The sequence below is a fragment of the Botryllus schlosseri genome, chromosome 4, assembly GCF_051294905.1.
Source record: "Botryllus schlosseri isolate E-star chromosome 4, Bs_hap1, whole genome shotgun sequence".
NCBI classification, from domain to species: Eukaryota; Metazoa; Chordata; class Ascidiacea; order Stolidobranchia; family Styelidae; genus Botryllus; species Botryllus schlosseri.
The window spans coordinates 24,620,415-24,647,252 of record NC_137239.1 but is presented as its reverse complement, the minus strand read 5'-3'; the positions used below and the strand labels follow the sequence as shown (position 1 = coordinate 24,647,252).

The window sequence follows — 26,838 nt, the reverse complement described above, 5'->3', positions numbered from 1 at the left end:
ACGTCATAGTCGCGCCAAACGCGAAATTTTTTCGGATTCACGTATGAACTTTGTCATTAATTAATGTAGTTTCACATATTACTATCAAACGTTTATCCTTTCCCGGCCAATGTGATCAGATCCCCAGGCAAAGTTGATGGTGGTTGTGTTTTCGAAAATTTGAGGCAAGTAATAAATGATGATGTATCTTCGGGTGGACCAATTGTAATAAGTCACTTTGTTGCATGCTGTTATTTCTTGACCTCCCATCAGGATTTGCGATATATTGGAAAGATATCGAAATCACCCAAACGAAACATGGAAGCAAATTTCTTTCGTGAGGAAGACACGATTCCAAGTTGGTATTCCTACATGTGGCTCATCTTTTTTCGTTGCTGTTCACATCTGTACTGTCGTGCTCAGGTTGACAAGGAAGCTACTATACTAAAATCGAAAATGAAGTCGTGTTGAATCACGCGCTGCGCGAAGAAAATTTCAAAGTTAATCAAAATCTCCTAAAAATTTGGAAGTAAATTCGTAAATTCAATTTTCAAGTCGACGGCCACCAACACATACTAATTGAAATACGTTTCCGCGGCCGCACAAATTTCCTTCTACGGACGCAGGTTGGCCACCCCTGCTGTAGTGGATCCCGCATTTCGATTTTATGTGGTCAAATATTTAAAACGGAATTTTGTTAGGTAGCAATCCCAATGTTTTACGACTAGATCTCATCTCCGTAGGCCATCATTGGTGGGATTGGCCATACCTACGACGAAGACTTTTTACCACCACGACGACGGTTTTAAAAAAACTCAAAATCAGCCCCACCTGAACTAATAACTCCCTTCGGTCGAAAAAAATAAACGGAATCTACTCGAGTACCACCTGGAAGACATTCGCGTACCACAGGTTGGGAACCACTAGCCTAGGCGATGTGAAGAGGAGGCATGCACACTGAATGAAATGTAAAAGAAGACAGTATTGAAAAAAGCAAGCGACAAAATTGGGGTGGCATGTCATGGAAGGCGAGATGGATAGGTCTTGGTCCGGTTATCTTGAGGATGGACTAGTATTCATTTAGTAGTAATTGCTTGTATTACGACTTGAATGTGGACATGCTCGTCGACTGTCGGATGGTTGGCAGGATACTGTTCCACACGTCAGGTCCGGCATATTTGATAGAGCGATGATCTTTTCGGTCGATCATATGATATTAGGACAACGTGGACCCGCGTGTGTTGTACTTGTGCGCTTTTGATTCCGAGGTAAAGAAGTCATCGACAGATTCGGCGCAATGACCGCAGTGGAACTGATACATAAACTTGGCGATTTCTAGTTTCCGCATATCTTCCATGTTTAGGATACTGTCAAATATTCATAGATTCTTTGTCCACGTGATCAGACAAACGAATAGAGCTGATGTAGGGGTGTCTTCGAAAATTTTGGGCACAGAATTACTGATGATGCATATTCCGATTTTTACAAGTCACTTTGTTGCATGTTGTTATTTTTTACGTCCCATTAAGATTGTAGGCATGGTCGAAATATATATTGGAATCTCCCGAACGTATCAGAACAAACCTTTATTCGTGAAACGCACACGATTCTATCTTGATATTTCTATATGGGGTGCATCATTTTACTCTGTGTTTTGGTTATGTGGGGTGTGGCGCAGAATGCACCATTATATTAAAAACGAAAAATCACCCTGAATCGCACCAAGCGTGAATAATATTTTCAAGTTAAATCAAATCTCTCAAAGATTTAGGAACCAATTAGTTCATTCAAATTGCATATTGACGGCCGTCAACACACGCTTATTTGATTATACTATGTGTAGAGGGCCGCATAATTATTGTTAAACGGCTGCATGCGACCGTACCCCTGCAGGATGCCACCTCTGGCAAGTTGAATTATGGATGAACAAGGCTGCAACGTATTAGGAAGACACACTAATCAGGGCTCCAGGTTACCGGACCACTAGGGTGGAGTGAAAATGACTTTTTTTAAATCGAAAAAAGGGGGTTCTTAAATCCCGGCAAATGACCCGAAACTTCAATAAATATTGAATTCAAGAGATTGCCCCCATTTTCCAGCCGGCAACCCCCCAGTTTCTGCGCGCGAGGGGATAAAATTGCATATCTCAGCAAGCGCTGGTCGTAGAGTTATGTTATATAGCTCAAAAGCTGCAGAAACATCATGTTTACATAAGTCATACGAAGAAAGTTTTCTCTATTCTGAACACAAAACTAGTTATAGCGTCAAAACAGTAAAATTGAGGACAAACGGCGGGAGTAACTACATACCCATGTGTGTTGGGGTTGCGGGGAGCCCATCCTGGTGACGTGAGGTACCAGTCGTTTGCAACCGACGTGAATACAAGGTTACAATAAGAAGATCCTTGCCCAACAGGGATATTCGGCGGGTTGCCGTCAGCGGGCCGGGGAGCGCCGCTGACGAAGCCCGATTGGTTGATATTTATTTTCATTCGGATGCAGTGGGAATCTGGCTGAGCCGAACGACTACATAGATTGCCAATGACTCATATTACATGCTTCTGCAACAGATTGTGCATCTAAGTTTCATTTTCGCCAAAATAACACGAATATTATAATCTATCGAAAATATACATCGCAAAGCCACGGATATTTGTTCAGCAATAGTCATCCAGAGCAAATTATGACTGTTGGTTCGTGCTTGAAACCTCGTCCGTCAACCCCGGGATTGGAAAAAATGGTAAAGTTGTACATAAAACTTTTATCATAAAACATTATACTGTCTCGATCGCACGGTTAATGCAGGAGCAAATTATCAGGGTTTTAATGTTTCTTTCGAGTCATGACTAGACTTGACCCGAGTCATTTACTAAAGGAAAAATAGTTGAATCAAATTGAGTTACTCCGTGTATTGACCACAGTTGGATCAATTGTAAATTGTAATTTATAATTGAGCTGAGGTATTTAATTACATTTTTTCATGTAATTGTAATTGTAATTGAAGCATTTCTGTTTTGTGTAATTGTAATTGTAATTTGATGAACATTTTGCTCAATTACAAATTCAATTACAGTGTACTGGAAACCTGACAATCACAACTTAAAATAATAAATCAATCATTTATTCGCCACACCAGTGAGAATGCGGTACGGACCAGGATGACGACGAGGGGCCGCAGGGCCTTAAGGCCTTAGTACAGAGTCGTCATATGTAATAATGCCTAATTACATTGGTGTTCTATGCGTGCCGCGTTATAACTAGATAATTCATCCATGCTAAACTGTTTCCCATACTTCAGTAGCAACGCGGAAAATTTGTGAATTACAATATAGGCTAAACCAGTGGTTGTCAAACTGGCGGGCGTGCCCACCTTGGGCGGCGTGAAAGCATCTGAAGGGGGGCGCGAAGCTCCGGTAAACTGAAATTTGTTCCGGGCTTGGCGCGATTAACTTCCATTACATAGTTACTGCTCTGTGTATAGTCGGAATTTCATATTGGAGAATTCTTTCATCAACAGTCATAACCTTCGATACCATCAAACTATCTGTAAGGATTGCTAACATTCTGATGTCATTGTGTGATATGACGATAAGGGGGACACGAAATATTTCACTGTCAGAAAGGGGGGCGTGTCTATAAAAATTAGAGAACCAGTGGGCTAAACTAAATCTTGATATTTCAAAAATGGACCAACAGCAAATAAAATCTTCTGAAACCTGTGCTGAACCCTTTCCTACACCACGGTCAGAGTTTTATTTTTAAATCTCTGACCAGTGCCGAGGCTTGTTGCAACAATAGCAAAAAGAAATTCAAGTTTCCAACCAAGTCTTCATGAAACTTGATCACGCATTTGTTGAGATTTTATCCCAATTTTACCTCCAATCTTGGCCAAATTTACTGGGGCCAGAACTTTTCGCCCCCTAATGTTCATCAAATGCAATCTAGCAGTTTCCGAGCAGGTGAAAATGTAAATGCGAACCAAAATGTTGTAATTCGTAGTTATCGGGAGGTTCTTTCCTTTTGCATTTATTTTAATTTTACACATCTTATCGGTATCATCCTTATCGCTGACGCCTTACCAATTACATTTGATTATCCTCACTCAGCTCTGAATAGCCTAATCGTTTGATTACATTTCATTGACTGTCCTGTAACCTATTCGCTGTTGGTCGATCAAACGTTTGGTTGTTAGCAGTCGCCTAAACATTTTTCTGTGTTTGTAGTTTTCAGTACTCATGATTAGGATTAGTTCGAATACGTTCGGGTTCTTTTTAAATAAACGGTATTCTACATATCATGAATGAAACATGAATACTGAATAACTTGGGATTGTTGCTAATTACGTCGCTACGGCTGTCAAAGAACATTTCTCTACCGTATCAATCACATGTTCCACAGTAATTGTAATTGTAATTGTAAAAAATTACATGCTTAACAGTAATTCTAATTCTAATTGTAATTTGACCTTTTTAGCACTGAGTAATTGTAATTGAACTGAATTATTGTAATTGATCCAACTCTGGTATTGACTCGAGGTACATATGGTACACAGGGCCCTCACGATTAACAGTAACGGTAAATTGGATTTCGATATAAATAATATAAAATATATTTTTCATGCCAATGACTATCCAGAGCACATTGTCAAAGTAACTAATCAACGTAAAATGCAAGATTTTAACGAAGAAAAGCCGTTTGGGCCGAGACGTTGCCTAGTTTATTTGCATCTGCCGTGGATTTGCACAGTTTGTACGAGGTTCGAAAAACAAATTAGATCCTCCGTGAGTCATCGTTTGTCACAAGTGGAACCCCGTGTCATATTTACAACGAATTCTTTGCTACCCGCAACGTGCAAGGATGTGCTACCTGCTATTGATCAGACTATTAAAATTTACCAATATACGTGGCGATGCGACAGTCGATATGTGAGTCGCACGCCTCAGCGTTTGCAACAAAGAATTCGTCAAAACGTTCCACGTCAAATTAGAAAATTGCTGGATAATGACTTATCTTCTTCATCATCACAATCTCTGGTTATCATGCGTGAATATGATCAACTAACAGTATACTGCCATCGAAGGGCACATTTTGAAACACCCCAAGTGTGCCAAACGTTGTAATAGTAATCAGTTTTCCATAGTTGGTCGTGGTTGTTCTCAAATCTACGATTAAAAAGCTGCAAAAGCCGATCCTCTGCCGCCAGAAGCAGCATCTGTATTATACCTTGGGAATATTTCATTAGTCTTGTGTTGTCATTTGGCTATTTTACAGCCGAATTTGTGTCTGTTATACCGTACAGTGCGTTTTTATGTGCCGTTCGCGACTCCGTACTCTTGTCATTATTACGTCACATCAACAAAATCGCTTCTATATTTGGAATTTGATTAACCGCATTTACTGACGTTCGCTCCTGATGAGAGTTAGTCGAAAAACTTCAATTGACAGTGACCGCTATGGAACTGATGCATAATCTTCTGTTTAGAGCACCAAATCTTTTGAGTGGCGGTTTATCAGTTGCACATGCAGACCCCCTTTCGGACTTGGCAATGACACCGAGAATCCGATGTTCCAATTTTTGCTTGAAACCCCTTCCCCTAATCCCTAGAATTGTATGGAAATTTCTGAACATATTTCCGTTGAATATTGAAATCCTCATTCAATATGATACATTCAGGTGATTTTCTACCAGAAGCAGACCATAGTTAGGTTGCTTCGCGATCGTGACTTCAGTAACCAAATCCAAGATGACTATTACTTGGTGCGATTCGGGTTGATAAAAATTTGGTTCAAATAATTCCTCCGATTACTCCGATTTCAACTAAAACCAACTGAAACTAAATCTGAAACTTGATTTCGTTTGCATTTCTTGTATTGGGTCGAGAAGCAGAGAGCTGACTAAGCTCGATGCAATGTATACAATATGTACAATTGGACAGCTATAGTAAAACGAAGGCCACCATTTCGAATTGATATAGATGGTCAATTAATCATTGATACACAGCGGAAGCTATCAGTATTGGATTGACTCTCTACCACGGCTGCTAAAGGATGATTTAATTCTCTACCCTGCAACGGAAGCATGCATTTGTCGGTGGTATCGAGAAGAGAACGGCGGAGATTGTCCAGGTACACATGCCTAATTCCTATCATACTCCTTATAAATCATCGTCTTTTATTGACAAAGAGCGGTTATGTTTGAGTTTGATATAGAATCGTTGGCCTAGCGCTGCAAATTCCAATCTAGCACAAAAGTGCAAAATTTGGTAGATTTCCTATGCATTTTCTTTCTCAGCTATCTTAAGTGAAATGAGTAAGTGGCATCTACCTACACGTACAGCAGGGGCGGGCAACTTCTCCAGCCGGCGGGCCGGATATAGGAAAATTTAGTACTTGAAGGGCCGGATTGCTGAATCGATACATTATTCGCCCGTTTATCCACATATACACGGAATAAATCGTATTTACTAAATGTATCTTAACGACAGCAATGTCACTTCAAAGCCAATTCCCGCCGATAATGACGAAGACGATGTGGATTTGAGAATCATAGTGTCCTATATGGTGTGGACACAAGCAGGGCCGTAACAGCACTTCGTCAGGCCACCCCCCCCCCCAAAAAAAAAACGTTGGTCTTGGGCCCCCATAGGGTAATAAACCCCCTTTGGCTATCCGCTTTTTTACGCTATTTCACATCTGCATTGGGTGTCCGTTTAGTTAGTCAGCTTTTCCCCTAGACGCGTGAAGCGCGAAAAATTTCAGTAAATCATGATTGAATCGGGCAATATGATCGGGAATTACATATTGCTATCAATTTTGATCCTCTCTCTGCTCACGTAATCAGATTTACCGATAGAGCTGAGCGAGGTCTGTTTTAAAACGTAGGACCGCCCAATAATAATTAGACATCTTCGGGCGTTGGCAGGAACGAAACAACACTTCGTCAGCCCCCGCCTCCCCCCCCATAAAAACTTGGATTTGGGGTTCTCATAGGGTGATAAACCGACCCCCTCATCACAGTGTTCGCTTTTGCCATGAAATTAGCTTCACTGTTTAGTGAGCCAGCTCGAAGCGCGAAAATTTTCGATAATTCATGATACAATCGGTCAATAAGAATGTGAATTGCATATATATTGCTATCAATATCTTGTCCTCTCTGCTCACGTTATCAGATTTACCGGAAACTGTAGGGCCCGTAAATAATAATTAAACATCTTCGGGCGGGCGGACCTGTTGGTATGACTTCGTTACATGATTTTATTTCGTGACCTCCTGTCTGCTATATCAAATATATAGAATCGCTCAAACGTAATATACTAAAAGACGCACACGATTTCAAATTGGTATTTCTTCACTCGCATATATTTTTTTCCTGCTGGATGGTATTTGTCTTATGAGGTTCAGATTGCCAAGAAAAGAATATATGGCGCCAGTCATTTAGGCGTCTATGGACAATTAAACCTATTATTTTGTATATATAACGAAGTTTTCGGTCTGCGTAAGGGCGGTCCGTTTCGGCCAAGCTTTTCGCGCTGCCGATCGTTCTGGCACACTTCTTGGAGTCGCAAGTGATAAGTCCTAAATCGTTATATATCTTGGTGCGTAGTGGCGTGTTAATGGCCAACGCCGATATGTCCATTCCTATAAATCTTGCCTGTTTTTTCTTGGGGGAAGAGTACCAAATAATCAACTTTAAATCGCGCATAAAAATTGCATAAATTTTCAAAAAATACTCTATAATTTATGCTAATTCACGAAATAATTTGGGGCCCCCTTCGAGCTCGCCCCCCCCCCAATTGGGGGGTTTGGGGTGCGGCAGTTACGGTGCTGGACACAAGCAAATCTCACAGTTCAGTGAAATTCGTCTAAGTCACACTTTCCACTTGGCTAAAGGCAATTTGACGGTAGTTTGTGACCAGCTGGCCGAGCGCGAAATTTGATAAAAGGGGTATCAATCGAAAGCTACCGCGCGGTCTTGATTGCGAAAATATAAATTTTATTCTGCTCGTGGCCCTGGAACGTAAGGAACACAAACCGCAAGCGTATTGGCCATTGTTGAGCAACCGATTGAGAATTCACTCTCAGTCTAGTGCGGCACTTGCTCCTGAGCTGCTCAGACGGTTGCGCAACAATGGCCAATACGCTTGCGGTTTGGGCTGCTCTCACCTGCTCTCAGACGGCATGGTTGCGTCACAATGCCAAACTCCGTTATAATCCAACATTCGAGTCTGATTTTGGGAGGTTCCAGGGCCACGAGCATAATAAAATTTATATTTTCGCAATCAGCACCGAGGTAGCTTTCGATTGATAGCCGTTTTATCAAATTTAATGCTCGGCAAGCCGGTCAAAGGTTACCGTCAAATTGCCTTTAGCCAAATGGATAGTGTGACGTAGAACAACAACACTGAGCCGTGAGATTTGCTCGTGTCCACACCACACAGGATACTATGGTAGAATCCTTAATTAAGATTTCAAATTCGACAAGCCCGGTACCCCAAATTTACCAAGATATGAATTCATCAGGGCTGAGTACATGGTAAATGCCGATAATGCAACTCTTCTCGCTTCGACGAACTTACGCGTAAGCTTCTCGCACGCTGCGCACACACGTATATAATTACTTACAGTAACTAATATTTGACGTTTATTCAAGTAGTGGGGAATCTCGGCAGACTGGGGCCACGGGCCACATTAGCAGGTATGGCGGAAAACTGTCCGCGGGCCGGATCCGGCCCGCGGGCCGTATGTTGCCCGCCCCTGACGTACAGTATAGTCCAGAGGCCTCAAACTCAAATGTGCTCGCGGGCCAATTTCCTAATTTGTGATGACACGCGGGCCGCAGCATCAATAAATAGGGGTATTCAATCTATAATATCCAACTAGGCCTTATTTAACGGCACCTTGCAGACAGGCATTCCACAACCATCAAGAAAATGCAATTTACTATTATACTATTCACGCTTGGCACGAACAAATCACATTTTCAAATATTTGAATAAAATATTTTTTGTGCCGGGCATAATTTGTTAGAAATAATGAGTTTAGACATCATGCGAGAGGACGCATGATGATATCGTAAAAGCTGTCGAGTTGTAATATTGCAGCTATTGGACTTTGAAATGCCACAATTTTATGTAGAATATTTTAGAATTCACCAAAGATTGATCTGATATCAAAGCATGTGAGCGGTGTAGCCTAATCGGGGTTTCTGATATACTCGTGATAAGTATAGGCTATTGTTACTGTCATTGCCAAAGTCAAATTAACCAAATTAAACCAGCGTTCAACCAAGTTTTCTTCGATTAATATTGCAACAGATCAATAACAACTTAAATATAATCATCATTGTTCCATGGTAATAGCATTGTTTCTTAACCGTTTTAGCGATCGTACCCCTTGTACTTTCAATTAGATTTCCAGTGTCCCCTGTCGATTTTCAACACAATTTCTGATGGGACCTTTAAGATAACAATCAGAAAGCCCAGCGTAGCGCGAAGAATATTTTCCAGTTGAATAAATTAGCCCAGAAAGTATTCCCCAGCTTATAGGCCAATTTCCACAATGCATCTGGTACCCCCTGTGGTTTTTTGTACCACAAAGGGGATACGGACCCCTGGAATAGAAATGACTAATCGCGGAAGAATTCATTGGTGTTGCAGCTGTGGAGCGTACCTCTACCTTACTCGCAGCCGATAATAACATGGACAGAGAGCACAAACAACATCCAGGATGTAAATATACCTCACGGGGGCCACAGAATGCAAATGGTTTCCATACAGACCTGATTAGATTTCTATATTCTATATACCCTACGCAACGCAAGCTAAGGGTTTTGATTTATTACTATTCCCCACGACAGCTTCCTAGATTTTTGCGTCTGTAGGATTGCCAAGTCACTATTCCGAGAGTCAAGTACTTCTCTGATTTTAACGTTCGACCCTACTCAACTCGAGTCACTTTTAGTTTATCACTCAGTCAATCCCAAATCGAGTAATTTGACGAAAGGTCGCACCACACAAAATCACAATTTTCAGTCACGAATCATCAACGGTTCATGTTTTGTCATCATGAACCTGAAATGTGACGTGGATAGCGATCTTCAACTGCATAGTAGATTTCAGGAAGCGATGTGATAGTGAAGTTTGTTTAGATTTCAGGTTTTTGTAGAAGTTTTAGAGTGAACTTTAAGTTCTCAAATCTAAAAAAAGATATATGACATTAGAATATATTGTCGAATACTTGAAATTGAAAAATGCCTTCGCGGGCCGCACAAAATGTTCTCGAGGGCCGCATGCGGCCCGCGGGCCGCGTGTTTGAGACCTCTGGTATAGTCAATGAATAACTGGAATGATTCTTCTCGACCTAATTGCTCAAATGACTACCAAAACCATTTTCAATATACGGGATAGAAAGCATTGATCTTGGCAATCGTGCATGCATTCCCATATAACAGTGGTCGGGAACCTATGGCTCTTTTGGGTATAAGATATGGCTCTTTGCCAAATATTTATTTTTGTACAAAATTGATCAATATCGCAGCGACTTGTTGGTAATTCTCATCACGGCCGAAATAACTATTCTTGTGGCAGTATAAACATGTCTTTGAGAGGTAAAGACAATGCCGTCTTCAGGTTTAGGGGCTCGGACCCCCTCTCTTCAAAATCATTAAATTTAAGTTATTGTCACGCCGGCCGCCAATATCACTCGCAAAGTCCATGCGCCAGTATTGTTTGTAATGTACTGGAGCCGAATCTCGGCACCTGTTAATTGGCACGCTAATGATTAGTTCTCTGATTGCGCCGTTAATTTAGTTGCCTGACATAACGACTACTCGTGCTGTTAAGATGTCTCTTCTGTAATAAACGGTTATCGTGTGTCGACATCGTTTCGTGGTGCAACAGGGAGTGCAGGCTCTGTATCCTGGCGTGGTGGCAGCGATGGGATTCGAACCCACGCCATCGAAATGACTACTGACGCAAACCTCCTGGCGATGTATCCGAATCGAAATCATGAATTGTGCGATACGTTGAGTCGAAGAGCACAGCAGATATGGCGCCGCTCATTTCAAAACGCAGTTTTCAAATACACATTGTCTTCCTGACCTACGGCGCGAAATGAACTGTTGTGGATGTGACATTCACAATTACAAACTCGAATTACAGACAACGCCATAGCTATCCACGTTCCGTTTTCTCCACGTTCTGTGTAGTATAAAATTTATGCGTGTAGCGCAACGTTATGTTACCGCCGAATACTTTGAGAATGGAGAAGTCGATAAGTATTTAGGGCGGAGATAATAAAGTTGGATTAGCAATGAAAGTCGATTATCGCGTTCGTCAGGATTTATCAACCCAGGATCGCAGCGCATAAAGTTAGTGTTAATCTCTTGATTTATCAAACCGGAACAAACTATAGATAACTTGTTATCTATAAAAACTGCGTACCATTCCTACGCACAAATATTTCCTATAATGACCAGGCCGATGGTCTCCTAGGTAATAGCTTCACTAATTATGTACCCGCCATTGCAGAGCGGTACCAATATTCTATACTCCATTTCTCAGCTGTACCGAACGAATTGGACACGACCTTCATTTCGCGATGATGATAATTCGACATACAGTGGCAGTGTCGCTGTCAGCAGGCTGCTGTTTCATTAAAAAAATTGACAACTGATGGCCTTTAACGAGTTTTCGTATTATGATGCAACAGATAACGCCACTTGATTGAAAACTCGGGACACCTCGACTAACCATCGGGCGTAACCTTCCAACTTGATGAGTCGCGATTAGCAGTATTTAATCAAACGATTAGCAATATTCCGGATCAGCTACAGTGGTTCCCAACGTGGGCGATATCGCCCCCCAGGGGGCGATTTGGCGGGCTAGGGAGGCGAAAATGACGAAGGGGCGACAGGGGGGCGAAAATGGACAAAGGGGGCGACGGGGGGAGAAAATAGCGAAGGGAGCGATAGGGGGGCTATGACGCGTCAAAACGGCTGACCTTTTTATTTTTAGTCAACCCACGGAAATTTAGTTACAAAAGTGTGTCGAATTAGACATCGAGCCGAAAATTTGACCTTTGTTTTTAGTCAACCCGCCGGTGATTACAGTTTGTATGCCCAATTTTCGGTACACAAAATTTGGGGGGCGATGATCGATGTTCACCTTGAAAAGGGGGCGACGGGTCGAAAAAGGTTGGGAACCACTGAGCTAGAACTTTATTATCTCCGCCTGAGATGCGTCCCGATTAGCAGTTTTTAATCACATGATTATCATTCTCCCGGGTCAGCCGACTTTATTATCTCCGCCCCTGGATTTTCGGAATCAGTGTGACAGTCACATTCGATTAATATCAGTTATTTTAAATTCTAAGCTACTTATACAAGGAATTGCGTTATCCTTGGTGGAGGCTTGGTCCGTCTGCGTCTTACCTCTCGTTTCGAGCTTTATTTTGGAACAATAAATACCAGTTTTTACAAAGAAAATGTGGCGCACACGAGGAATCCCATGTAGTGAGTTCGAATTAGTGCTACCATGACGTCACGAATTTCCAATTGTGACGTAACAGTTGATTGGCATGTATGGCTCTCTGGAAGTTGAGATGGAAAAAAATAGGGCCAATATGGCTCTTCTGGCAAAAAAGGTTCCCGACCACTGCCATATAATGTATATAAAATTTTACATACAGGCTTATATCCAGCGAGAGGTGAATAATTTACAGAAGTATAAATAACTGTCACACGTGTGGTGTTCCACGAAAATCATGAAGTGGATGACATAAATTATATTTCTCTTTCAAAAATGTACAGTGGGCAGAAGAAGAAAACGTGCTATTGAACCGACATTCAATCCGTTCAAATCCAGTCACTCATCAAAAAGCTGCATTGACGTCGCATCACAGCAGTTTCTGGATCAATATCCATCGCTCGCTAATATTAGCAGTGAAAGTATTTACAAGTTCTTGGTTGATCACTACACAGAGGAAAGGTAAAACCAGTTAAATACATATGATAGTTTATTGACTTATATTTGTGTCTGTAACGATTAAGGAGCGGCTCTGTACATCATCGCACACGACGTGCCCAATCGAGTTTTCCACCCCGGAGAAGAAACATCGATGAACTCTTTTCGGTGGCAACCAGGAAAGACGGACCTTTATGGGCTTCATATCAGAGCTGTCAAGGTAGCCTATTCATGAGAAGATATGTAATAAATTTCGCAGGGTAAATTGAAGGATGTACTCAAGAAGGCCTAATGTGAATTAGCCGAAAAAGCTCCTTTGAAATATAGATTTGGATGGATTTGCAATCATTGTGTCTCACATCCGGGTGACACCGAACTCGAAACCTGGTTTCAGTTAATTTTTTTTTCTACCAGCGTCACGGCGTTTGGGTCATTGAAAACCAGTTTATTGTATACTATACTTGCAATTGATTTCTACTGCGCGTCATATAATCTAATATATGTTTTGATTTTGTTCAATCCGATTTGATGGTGCGGCGTTGAAGTGTTGCTATGTAGGCCCTATTGTGATTTGTGAAGCAGCAAACTTGACATCGGTCCCAAGCTTGTTCACGGCGGTTCATCATTTTTTGCGTTCTTTGCCTTCCCGGGTATTTGCTCTATCAGGGGCCGAAAACGTTTATGACGCGGTATAACGTGAGCGTCTTTCTGGTTTTGCGTGAGCAGTGTCTAGATACAGAAGGTGTAAATAAAACAGTTAAATCATTAGTCATAAACAAGGTGGTTTTGCCAAATTATGCAGAAGATAAACGTTATGTACATTTCGTTTGACAATAGGCTATGCATATTACTTAACCGTCCTGCTATTTCCAATTAATATCGAGATCAGTTGCCATGACGTATCATCGCCTCGCAATCTTTTGCGATACGTCCGGAATTTCCCGGACATGTCCGGAATTTCACCGTTAAAACTGGCGTCCGGGAGGAAATTCTATAATATGCCTAAATGTCCGGAATTTCGAAGGCTTGACGTACGGGCATAATCTTTTCGTAAATCAACATAAGAGTATTATTATTGGGAACATTTATGCTAAATGGTATTTTTCTTCGCGCTGCGCGCGATTTACTGTAACTGCATTTATTGCTTTTGATATGGAGACTAACACCCTCGCAAAAACTGCAAAGAAACATAACTAAAAATAACCTTCATTCACTGAAATAAGCCTAATTGTAATCGCAATTGTATGAGAACGGTGTATTCCTAGAGGTGGTTAAGGCCGTTTAAATGGTTTATTAAAAGATAGTGGTTCCAAACGTGGGTTCGTTTGCCAAGGTTTCGTGAAGATGTTGAACGTAATCAGCTTCGAAAATAGCCCGTGAGTAAGTCCGGGCAAAGGTGTTGACTTCTTTCAGTAATCAGCTCGTCCAATTTTGATCTGGGCCACGGAATATTTCAAACTATATAGTAATATATGGAAGAACAAATTTTATTGACATATTTCATTCAAAAAATTTAACGACCAGATGCATATTGCAAGCCCCCCAGAAGTTGCATCGATTACCATATGGTGGGCTCAAAATCATTGTTTATTTGGACGGAAAGGGGCTGAAAAATGTGGTTCTGTCCTGGTTATATAACACAGAGCCACAGCACACAACTCCTAAACCGGATCGTGACCACCTCTGGTCTATGAGCAAAGCTTTGCTAGTGTGACGTCATATTGACAGACAATGTGCCCATAACTCATTTTGAAATCCACTAGTGGGCGCTAAAGAGTGTCCGGAATTTGGCTCACAGAAATATGGTTACCCTCAGTCTTCTATATACTCAATGTATGCACGGTAGTGCGGAGCGGATCGACAAATTCTCTGGTCCGGCTCCGATCCAGTTGTTCAATTCTCCGGCCCGGCTCCGATCCGGCTCCAGCCGTATCAGGAAAATGTACTGATCCGGCTCCAATCCGGCTCCGGCCGAAAAGGAAAAAGTCCGGCCAGAAATCCGGCCCTACACGGTACGGGGGTTCCGTCAATTGATAAATATGCATCGATTTTGTGCGCACTGGCTTGCCGGTGACTTGCGTGTGGTTGGGTGACAGTTATTTAGTTATAAAAGTCATGCTTAGCCATAAAGATTCTGGCCGTGTCAAAAAAGCAGTGATCCGGCTCCGATCCGGCTCCGGCCGTAACAGAAAAAGTAGTGATCTGGCTCCGACCGGTGCGGCCAAAATTGTAAAAATCCGGCCGGATATCCAACCCGGTTCCGGTCCATGCTCCGCACTAATGCACGGGTATAATTCACCAGTTATTTTTACAACTCCTAAATTCAAAGTAAATTGAATACTGCTTTCAAAATTACGTTCATGATACACGTTTATTAAAACTCGAAGAACTTTTCGGGTGCCACTTATCAAGACCTATACTGGCACGTTAACGTTGTGCAATTAATGCACGTCTTGCTATCAAGCACATTTTCTTGCTCCTGTGTAATGTTACATTTGCTACAGCAATTCTATCATCTGTGTCTCACGCTTGCATTACTGTTTTACACAATTTACACTACCTGTTGCTATATGTCCTGCTATATTCAATAATGTTATTCATAAATTCGACATTATTGCGTCATAATTCTCCATTGGTTTGGAATTCAACTCTGTTTTATTTACTTTATCGTGCCGGCGGCTTTTGAAATGTGGCACGCGAAAAGTTCTTCTTCGAGTTACAATGAACATTTATCATGAACGAAGTAGCCTTCAAATTTTGTACCACCAACCAGTTATGCAAATTAATTCGAGGAGTCAAAATAATGTCATTCCCGGACATCATTCCCGGTCCGCACACGAAACGGAAGCTTTCAGTATTTAACTTACTATTTCGTTCCAGAGCCTTCGTGTCCAATAGGTCACCATTGGAGCGCGTGGTTTGATATAGACGATCCCTCGGGGACTGGAGACTGGGAAACGCTCGGAGAGCTGAGGTAAATTATTGAACAATCAGTTATTCCTCGCTCTTGTATAGCGCCTTGCGCAGGCTGCGCGGCAGGGTGACACGCAAATCTGTCACACTGCTCTCCAATACCGCTATAAATGATTTTTATGGTTTAACGAATTTAAGTGTTGTGTCTACTGCAATAGTTCTTAGCCTGAGTTACTCTACCACACAGCGGCATCAACGGCAATGATGTTGCAGACGAACTTGCGCGTACTATCGCCGCTTTTGCATTTGATAGTCAGGAAGCACCTGATATTACCTGTAGGCCTACTTATGTCAATTACGAAGTACGCAAATACGTTCGGACTGTGTGGCAGACCGAATACCGAGATACATAGACAAGAAACCACGACAAACGTTTCCATCAAACCGTACAACGACCTTTCCTTCAATGCACAGTTCTCGCTTTTGTGAAAGGATAATATTTCGTCTCAGCTCCGGCTATTACCACCTGAAAGTACATTGATTTAGAATAGGCTACATTGTGCGACCTATCACTCGTACACGAGGATGTGGATCATCCCCCTAGCGTGCCCAAAATACGATTGGCACCGAGCATACTTAAATTGATTTTTGCTCGAACTTGAACGTAGAATTTATCATATATAACCTTCTCGTGAGACCAGAACTACTATCCCTGTCGTTGAGTTCGTACTGGCCAGCAATATACGATAATTTAGGCAATTTACAGGTAACTGACTTGTGATACGAAATTTTGCCGTTGCGCACCGGTCCGTTAAGTTGATAAGCGCCACATTGTCTTATTTTATTTTCACAATTAACATTAACAACAATTAATAATATTAATAATAGCATAGGTTCCCTGATCGAGAGTTACGGGTTCCTTGGAGGTCAAGACACACACACCACTTATGAATATGATTTTTGATAACACGCCCATGAAGGGTTGTAGGCAATTATACGCGCGATCAGTGGCCGAAAGATCACTGCTGTGTGGGTACGGCGTATGCAGTGGGGGACGTAGGGGAGGTTGAAGCTAGAAATCGGAACCCCGTTCTTCTGAAATTTGGATTGTATATTCAACATGTACATTTTTCATGCTCATTTGCAATGGAGCAATTGCATGGTATCACGCTGTTGCGTTTCGACGACACATAGCAATCACAATTTCGAGGTGAAGCCTCGCATTTCTGAAATGAAACAGCAAAAGTCACTGATTTGATTCTTCATAATGTTTTTGTTTTGTGTGAAATAAAATTGTAATGAATTTCTCGTTTTTTATCGCTCCGTTGCTGCACTGTTCATTTTGTTTACCATAAATACGTATAGGAATGTTTATAATGCATCAGATGTGTATTGTGGTGGACCTTTGTTTTTGTGACTCATCGCACATTTGGGGTTACCCGGGGTAGTCAAGTTTGTTAACGCTCTGTTGCTGCACTATTCATTCTGTACCTGTATCATGCAGGAATGTTTATAATGCATCAGATGTGTTAGTGAATCATTGTTTTTGTGACTCATCGTAAATTTGGGATTTCTCGGATTAGTCAAGGTTAAGAATCATCGGTCTACTGTATTCGGATGCCGCGGTTCAGTATATACTAGTAACTATAGAAGGCTGCGTTCGCACGGTTAACAATATTATTTCTTTTCAAAGAGAGGACTATCCAGATTCCATCTGCGGGAAGCCGAAATACAGTGAAGCCCGCCTCGTCCGTAATCAGGCCTCGTGGTATACCGCCGAAGAAATTGTCCAGAAAAGCCCCGAGGAAGGGCTCATTTGCATAAACGTTGAGCAGGCGGATCAACACTGTCAAGATTACGAAGTTCGATTCTGCTGTCCTGATGGTATATTATGTTTCGATATTTTAAAAGAGCAACAGACGTGCGAAGAATGATGTCCAAATAGATATCAAATGTGTATATAGACCAGTGGTCCTCACCCGGGGTGTGCGCGAGTCTCTTTCAGCTGGTCCGCGAAACATCTAAATTTGCAACATGATTGATGACCCAATTTAGGATTATCATACAAAATAGTTTTGTCTAACTGCTGCTAGAAACGTCGTGCCAAGATCAGAGGAATTGCAGTTTGAAATGAAATCATGCTTCTGTGAAAACTCATTTTAACTGCTCGTGATCTGTTTACCGGCAAGATTGAGTACTGCAAGATCGTCGTTGCCGTAGTCCGTTGCCGGGTAAGACGATAAACCTGAACCTAATACTGGTTTCATCGTCTTCTCCGCCAGGCGCTCCGCTCTATGGGATAGCGTGAAGAGGAAAATGGTGATGCCGTGAACCTCTGAAAGGTTCAGGTTCGTTAAAACGCGAATCTTTTTGAAAGATTCTGTGTGAACGCGAACGTTACCCTCAAGACGTAACGTGACGTCATATTGCTAATTCCAACCCTACACTTCCGTGAAGTGAGAGCCTTAATCAATGTACACGACAGCCGACGACGACTCGGGCCACATAATGCCACAATGCTGAAGTAAATATTGCTGTTTTAAACGTCGCCAAATGTACCAACTGTGGCAATCAAATTATATGATAGTCTCATAAAATCAATATCTTCCGTCGCTTTGCTAACAATTTCTACGAGGACTTGCAAGGGATATAAGCAGGGTTGCCATCGACATAGACCCAAAAATATGACAATCGAAGAAATAGATTGGCATTAAAAAGCGTTTTTCTAAGGCTGTACACCAAGTTCAGACAAAATATTTTTTTGAGCATATGGGGCAAGAACTCCAGTAACAATGCTTGTAGTCTTGGTCCTGGCTGAAGCAAACTTCTTTGCGATATTGGAATCGGCGAATATTGTTTTGAACAATTGCGATGTGCAATCGTTGGTGCGGAACGATTGCTGGTGTTTGATAGTATGGAATGCCCAGATACCCTCAGCAGCAGCTGCTTTGCAGTCTGTGATCGTTCATGCTGATCGACTTGTGCAAAAATTATTCATCGACTGGCTCGAATTAATTATTATGACACACTTCCTGTGTTTTTTGGTATTAATGTGAGTTGAAATAGCGGTCTTTCCCATGGCCTCCAGGTAATGTCACAATTAAAGATATCGCAATGTGCGAAATACTCGCGCCCTTCAAGCTCCGTTTGATGCATTTCTATTCTCTCTCATAATCGTCACGAAAAACGTTTTTATGCTTGCTCATTATTATTAGCTAAAACTAGTATGTGCAATATAATTTAGAATAAATTTATCAATGGCTTATATAGCTTAACTACTTTTTAACCAAAGGGTCGTCTGCACTGCGCCTTTTTTCACTATGCAATAAATGCTGCCTTCCCCACTACCTATTCTGCTGTAGACTATACAGCAGAAACCGGTTACTGCTGTTTACTGCTAAAATGACGTCCGCTGCGATAGCTTGGTACAGAGGAAACTGCTATGCCACCCACTATGCCCTAGCTATCTCACCAGACGCCACTGGACGCCACGGGAGTTCCTTTCATTTATGTTGTCATAAAATCTTGACGCAAAAGTATAATTTTAGAATATTATGCAACACAGATACCAGAGAAAACCGATCGAAGTTCTGTATAGTTGTTGAAAATAAGACAAAATATGGACGCAAGTCGAAAATAAGGACATTTCTTAGAAATAAGGACGGTCGAGTTTTCTAAGACCTGACTCTTCAAAATACGGACAAATCTTAGAAATAAGGACGATATGGCAACCCTAAGCTTACGCCTTAACGGTCTAGGCCAGACCGGACAATGTATTCGATTTCTGAGAATTGCTACGTGGATATTAGGTGGAGTGTAAAACGTGTTTTTATACTGGCTACCGATATTATTCCATTACCAAGGTATACAGCAGTAGCCAATGCTCCAATCACACGGATTCAGTTTTAATGATACAATAGACATATGAAGTCAAAATTGACCCCCTACGCCTCCTAGATATTTTGCGCCTGTTAGATTTGTTACATCTCACAATGACATCAATCTCATTGATTGATAGGATAAATATCATTCGGTGACTACATGTCGTGTATGTCGCTCTTCATGTTGTGTGATTGCATCTCACAGCAGAGAGTCACTAGATATTCACAACCAGCATCATGCATAGAGTGGATCGCAGTTGAAATGCAATATATTTCAACCAAAGATGTGATGTAATATATGAAAAAGGTTCACAATGCAGAACCTACCAAGGTTCGTTTGTGAACGTGAACCTCTAAATTTCTGAGGTTCACACACAGAACGCGAACTTAAACCTCACATTCACAACATCCCTATATAACACGGCTGATTCACATCTTAATCCTCAAATGATCTCGTTGCTGCAGACGAAAATAAATCGGACCTCTTTCTCCATTTAGTCAACGAATATGCCATTGATAAAAACATATGCAAACATATTGTACATGTGTACAATATATGCCATGATGGGATTTGTAGAAAAGACAAAATTGTGGAATAGGACGGTCAAACAGGGTAACTTCGCAACGTTTGCAAAAATTTCGCAACAAGTCATAGGATTTGCAACGTCGTTTAAAAGATATGCGTTCCCTGATCTATCCATTAAATCGAAGAAAATAAAAAGTCGAGCTTGAACATCGACATTCGAATTTACAGATTGGTTTGTAATGTTTTGGTGATAGTTGGCCTTCCCTTATTTGCAAAATGTATAGTTTGTGCGTCACTTAAGATGTATTGGCGACCCATATAGATATGTAGGCTTGTACCATAAAGAATATATATGGAAATGTCATAGCAACATTTAGTCAAACCGTGGAATGATCATAAAACCCGACAAAATGGATTTTAAGATTCAACTACAAATGAAAATTCTCTCTTTGAGCAGTGTACCATCAAACTTTGTAGGCCTACATCAATCGACTTTGATAAACCGATTAATAGAACTGCTGAAATGTGACGAATCCATGTCCTTCATAAGTTAGTGTATGATGAAAAAATGGGGCTGAACGCAGATGCAATTTCCAATTGACATGTAAAGCAATGAGTAAGATATTGGATTGGTTATTAAAACCTTTCATTGAGGTCACATTGCATAAAGGTGCGTACACAGCAGTGAGACCAATGAGTGGCGAGTGTGAGCCCGACCGAGGACGATTCCAAAATTACTTCAGTTCAGTAGTGGTGGATGTCTACCTAGGCTCCTGCTCTCCATCTGATGCGCACAAAACAATAGGTGTCTTATAAAATCCTAGAAGTGACCGCGATAAAAAAACGGCGGATACGTTATCAATATAAATAATATAGGCCTGGTGTTATATGATCAATATAGTCGAAACATCATGAATACGAAAAACAGCAATAAACTCGTTCCTTCCATTATTCAGCTTCGAATAAACAATTTTCCAGGAGCGAAGAATGCAGTTCCGGACGTAAGACAACATACAATTTCGTATCAAAAATTGTATCGTGACTACATTTTCATTTAGTGATAAGGACCAATACTGTGGAGTGCGTGGTAACCCATGACTCTGTTTCGTACGAAGTTGGCGTGGACGAATGCTCTGACCACAAAGATTGCTGTGTTCTCGACGGCGAATGCGTAGTGATACGTAAGTTGAACATATATATAGCTCATAGTCGAAATGGCTGTAATGCAGCAATAGAAGCCTACTCATCACTGCTCACGAGCATTTCGTGAGTGACAGTATCTGGCACTGATACATGCATTATGTCGACGAAAGTGTTAACTTCCATTTATGTTACGCAGCCAAAGATACCAAAGCACCAGACCAAAAGGTGGGGCAGGCGAGAAACACTTTCTATCGTTCTGCTGTAAAGGCCCAACTGGAAGCAGAAGATGAAGCTGAAGTACAGTCCAGATCGTTGGGATTCCCACCTGGACTTCCCGGGATTCCAACCGCTTGCTATCCACCGGCTCCATTCCCGGCCAACTGTAAAATCAGCAGGAACGAGCCGTACATACTCGAACCGCCTGTCGATATTCCATATTGCGTAAGGTGAGTCTGGTGGCTACCGTATCCTACTTTTATGTATCTGGTTTATCCTAATGTTAAACTTATTTTCCTATTCATGGTGAATATCGGTTGACGGTTGCGATATCTCACACCCGTTAGCTACGTTATAAGTCATTCATATTCATTTATCTATACTCACGTAATACAAGATAACATCATCTATAGGGTACATCATTGCGATCAATGATGTGAACATTAATTTGGCCCAACTTGTCAAGAAATACTATTTAATATTTATATTATGATTGATTCGCATGAAATGGCGTGAAATAAATGAAGATACGCATCAACAAGTGCCACAAATTAATATACTTGAAAATGTAAACTGCAATGCGTTGAGCACAGAAATTCACAAAAAATGATAGTTAGCGAAATTACCAGGGTGTCTGCCCCCAGATTTGAGGACTAATCAGTTTCCTCGGTGCGCGTTCAGTACAGCCTAGTATGTTGCGGGGATTGTAGTGTTTGCTATTTCATGATTTGCTCTTTTTATGGTCTGTGGCGTTAAGGAGTGTACATTAAGTCTGTCCAAGTGTCTGTGGTAATGACTCACTAACCAATGGAACTCGTTTTCAGAATCCGATGTAGCCGCCTGAACAACGCGGCTTTCGACAAAAACCTCAAATTGTGTGGGTCTCAAGCGGGATGTTACTTCGACACGGCGTTGTTTGAATATCGTGAAGCTTTTGGACCGAGCGTCCTTCCTGGTGTACCGGTTTGTCATCTGGCGATCCGAAACAATTTTTTTCAGAAGAAATCCATCGATGTAAAAGCGAAGGTATGCACCTAAACAGCTCATCGTAAAACTCCATCCAGCATGCACCGGAGAACGAAAATTTATGAGCTTTCCAGAATATTCTGGTTTGAGTTTGTGATCCATCTCTCTTCTAATATTTCAGTATGGCTCATGGAATCCATATTTCACAAACTGTCTCTTGACGCAATTCGACGGAGAAATCCGACCAGGACCGAAAGGATGCGAGTTGCTTCCGATACTCGACGCATTCTACTTGACTCCAAAAATGGCCGGATGGAAGAGTGAGTGTGATTTCTTAATAATGTTTGACTTTGAGGATAAGTTACTGTGTTAATAGTGTAGCAAAAAAGGCAACCCGTGAAATTGTTCCATACATGAATTTGTCATGGAGATAATAAACGCAATGGAAGTTTATATTGATTAACCTTAAATTTATGTCTATGATGAAAATAATTTCTCCTACAGCCAAAGTAAAATAACGGAATATATGGGACAGACTGTCAGAAATGAGCGGATTTTGCGATCCAAATCCGAAATAAAAACTGATGAAAGATTAAGTGCAAATTCCACACCATTCGGAAATTTTTAGTAGATGCATGGATATTTAATAACATTATAAATTAATGTGAGAGTCTAATCCCACATCCAGTCTTGAGTTATTCCTAATTCTATACCAATATCCAAACGCTTCAAATCAGTTTTCTGTGACTTCAAATATGAGCTTATCTGCGCTATCTATCCACGCACGTTCGGCTAATGGCTTCAAAAATGCTTCGAATCAACAGGCATGGTATTCCACTCTCTTCCTGAAATATTCAGGCCTTTGCCATTATTATTGTGGTGAAGTTGTCCTGCATTACCACCCGGCAAATTTTATCCGCGTGAAATATCTCTGATGATTAACAGTAAATCAGAAAAAGGTAGTTACTCTGAATTGCTGTGTGCTGGTTCGCTATATGAGCTCGAAGTATGATATCTGAAATATCTACTAAACGATAAATCAAACTGCTTAAATGTAGGCTACATAGTCAAATTATCAAGCTTTTCGCAAACAAACCCGTAATCATACATGTTTGTTTTATTGACACTCATAATTGGCGCTGTCAACATCTTGGTTATATGCGCCCGCAGAGTAAATTTCATACACATACTCATACACAGACACATATTTCAGTACACTTGTCTCGAGTAATATGCTGCCATCTTTCAAGAGTTCGGCTCTCTCTTTCTCTGAGCTCTTCAATGCGCTGTATTTACAGCGGGTTCGGCGATGAGGAGGCCACATAAACCTCCGACACATAGAAACATGGCAGATCCGAGACTCAAACCACCAACCATTGGTGTCGTGGCTGCAGTGTTTAACCAATCAAACTGCTTAAATGTACATGGTCAAATTTGCAAGCTTTTCACAAACAAACCTGTAATCATACATGATTCATTTAGCGATCAATAGCTACGAATGCGCTCTCATCGACGGATGCTGGAGGCCAGGAAGAGGATGCTTCTACCCGGTCGATATCTCACAAGTGCGAGTCAAGTCCGGACAGAGAGAGATCACATTCCAGAAGAACGAAATTATCTACGGAAGACCGAGATGTCAAGTGTTCGACACCAGCTCGCCATTGAACATTCTGAAGAGCTATCATCGGTGCCTCAGCTCCGGGTGTACAGTCGATTCGTCAGTTATCAACTTGTATTACAACCATCTGTTCTCCATTGGATCCGGCATGACGAGCGAGAATCACTGGAAATTCTGGGGCGATGTGGAACGAGGTCACGTTAGAGCTTACAACATTGAAACTGTTCTCGGAGAGTACGGATACGGTGCCCCACCTCCTACAGGAGCCACTGCTCCTCCACCACCAACTCCATCATCAGACCCATTCGCTGGCGATCTTTTCGGTTTCCCTGGTGGTGTCAGCAGTGGTCCTTTCGGTCTCCCGCCGTCAAGTGGTGGTCCGTCGCTGCCTTTCGCTCCTCCACCCCAAGTTGCTAGCACCGGCTGTGGACCTGCTTTCGCTCAATACGGAGGCCGACCGTGCGAACCACCCAAATTCGCCGTTGGAAAACCGAGCAAGCACTGTCCTTACAAACCGTTCTTCGTTCCGCGTTTCCCAAAACTTACAGGTAAATTCGACGGGTGCTGCGACATCAACTTATGCTACTTGCCTAAGTCGGAAATATCGAAAATGCACTCCGGGCCGTCTCATTACTACACCGAATGGAGCTTGTACTCCGAATGCTCTGCGACATGCGGACCGGGAGAACAAAAGAGATACAGAAGATGCATAAGCGAAGAGAAGGGCAAGTGCACGAAGAAACTCGTCGAAACTAAGCCATGCTTCAAGCAATGCTCAACGTGGGGCATCTGGAGTGGGTACACACCGTGCCCGAATAGTTGTTATCCAGGCGGTATCCAGACCAGGACCAGAAAATGCCTTCCACCTGGCGGCCACTGCCCGGGTAGCGCGGAACAAACCCGAGAATGCAACAGACAAAAGCCATGCCTTCAATGGGGATGAAGCCGTAACCGAAACACACCATTCGTACTCGATTTTAAGGCCCGTTTCGGGACCGATGTTAATGCGTTTTTTTATAAGTAGAACATTTGAAATAAAAGTGCAATTTCAAATATTTTGGGGGTTAACGACTGCAAAAAGTGTCGACAGGCCGCGTTTGATTAAATATTGAGAACTACCCAGGCTCACTGACACTAGTTTTTATACCACGTGAGGGGGCCTGAAATCAGAGTTGCACTACTACAGAAATATTCAGTTGTTCCAAAGTAGATCAGAATTAAAATTTTAGCTACACAGTCTTTTTTTTACATAAATTAGATCAGAATTATAGAATAGCTGAATTCGCAAATACTTAGTAATTGAATTAAATCTAGAATTTGAGGGAAAGCAACAAAAATCAGTATATATCCAAATAGAGTTCATTCTCATAAGCACAAGAATGAAAAATGGCTTGGTCATCACTACATAGTACAGTTATTCTTAATAATTTGTGCAAAACCAGAAAATCGATTATAATTTAGATTGGATCATACAAACATTTACCAAATTGGATAACCGGCGTTTGGCTCTAATTAAACTAATTAGACTGCTATAGAGTTAAATAGTTGTCCAAGTCTGCCTCTACGCTGACCAATTGCTTCGCACGCAAAATGCCGAGCAAAGTTTAGTTTGATCGGTCCGACTCGCTCATCGCAGTATCCTCGTATGTTTTATTGGGTATCGGAATTCACAATGAAGATAAGCGTAATGATCCTGATCAGGGCCGTCCATCTTCATACTAGACGACGCATCATCTTTCATACTGCATATATATAGGTGGTAAACGGTGTAACAATTTTGATTAACCCTTGATCGGATTAAAGGTAGAGTTCTATGAAACTCAAATAACGTGGCATTAATTCAATCAGTTTTACGTCAATCACCTGTTGTGAATTTGAAATAATCAGTTGGAATATAATATTATTCAATTTTTTTAAAACACAATTATTTTTGTACAATTTTCGTCTGTAAGCAATTTAGTGCAGTTCGCGAAAGGTTCCAGCAATTGTCTCCCATAGTATGTTCATCTCATCTGCCCTAATATCCTTTTTTTGTTGTTTTGATGTCTTGGTGTAAACTCTCCCCTTGCTAATCAACAAGATCATCAGGAAATATATCAAGGCGACTGAACAGGAAGTGAACTTTTATGCTCATCTTTGTTCGAAGTTTTTCATATGCAAATACGAAGTTTTGGATCAACTGTTTGTAGTTATATGCTTTGTGATCTTCTAAAAAGTTTTATTTACATCTTAGGATAAATTCCATGCAGCAAACTCCTTCCTGATATGACATTGGAATCTTCCATCCGTAATAGAATCTGAAATCTATCAAAGATACCAGATTTAAGCGTCTCGTTTGATAGAGATACTATAGCCAGGTATACCCACTTTGTTGAGTCCGCGTGAAATTATTCATTTACAAGTGAAAAGAAATGAGACGCATATCAGTATTTTAGTTAAGCTTTTCTAGGACAAATTTCATAGCTTTATACTCTTTAATCTTCGTAGAATGGTCAATTGATACAGGAGAATATGCATTTCCGTTGTGCAAAAGTACAATTTTTAGACTTGACAAACTGCTCTTTTGACATGTTAACATTGACAGAATGACTGAGAACGATATGAGGGTTCTTCATAGTCAATTATCTATTTAGGC

General features: G+C 41.3%; 2 protein-coding genes across 2 annotated transcripts in view; both read left to right on the top strand.

Annotated features, from left to right (window-relative positions):
* Nucleotides 1-26,838, top strand: part of LOC145438315 (uncharacterized) — a 147,873-nt gene that overhangs the window by 7,948 nt on the left and 113,087 nt on the right. The gene's annotated exons all lie outside the window — the stretch shown is intronic.
* Nucleotides 12,741-25,258, top strand: LOC145437963 (uncharacterized). The gene is made up of 9 exons (XM_080315333.1): nt 12,741-12,745; nt 12,842-12,964; nt 13,027-13,160; nt 21,217-21,261; nt 21,319-21,441; nt 21,600-21,849; nt 22,444-22,645; nt 22,767-22,905; nt 24,068-25,258. Exons 1-9 carry the CDS (start codon nt 12,741-12,743, stop codon nt 25,144-25,146), a joined length of 2,100 nt encoding a protein of 699 aa, XP_080171459.1. The 3' UTR covers nt 25,147-25,258.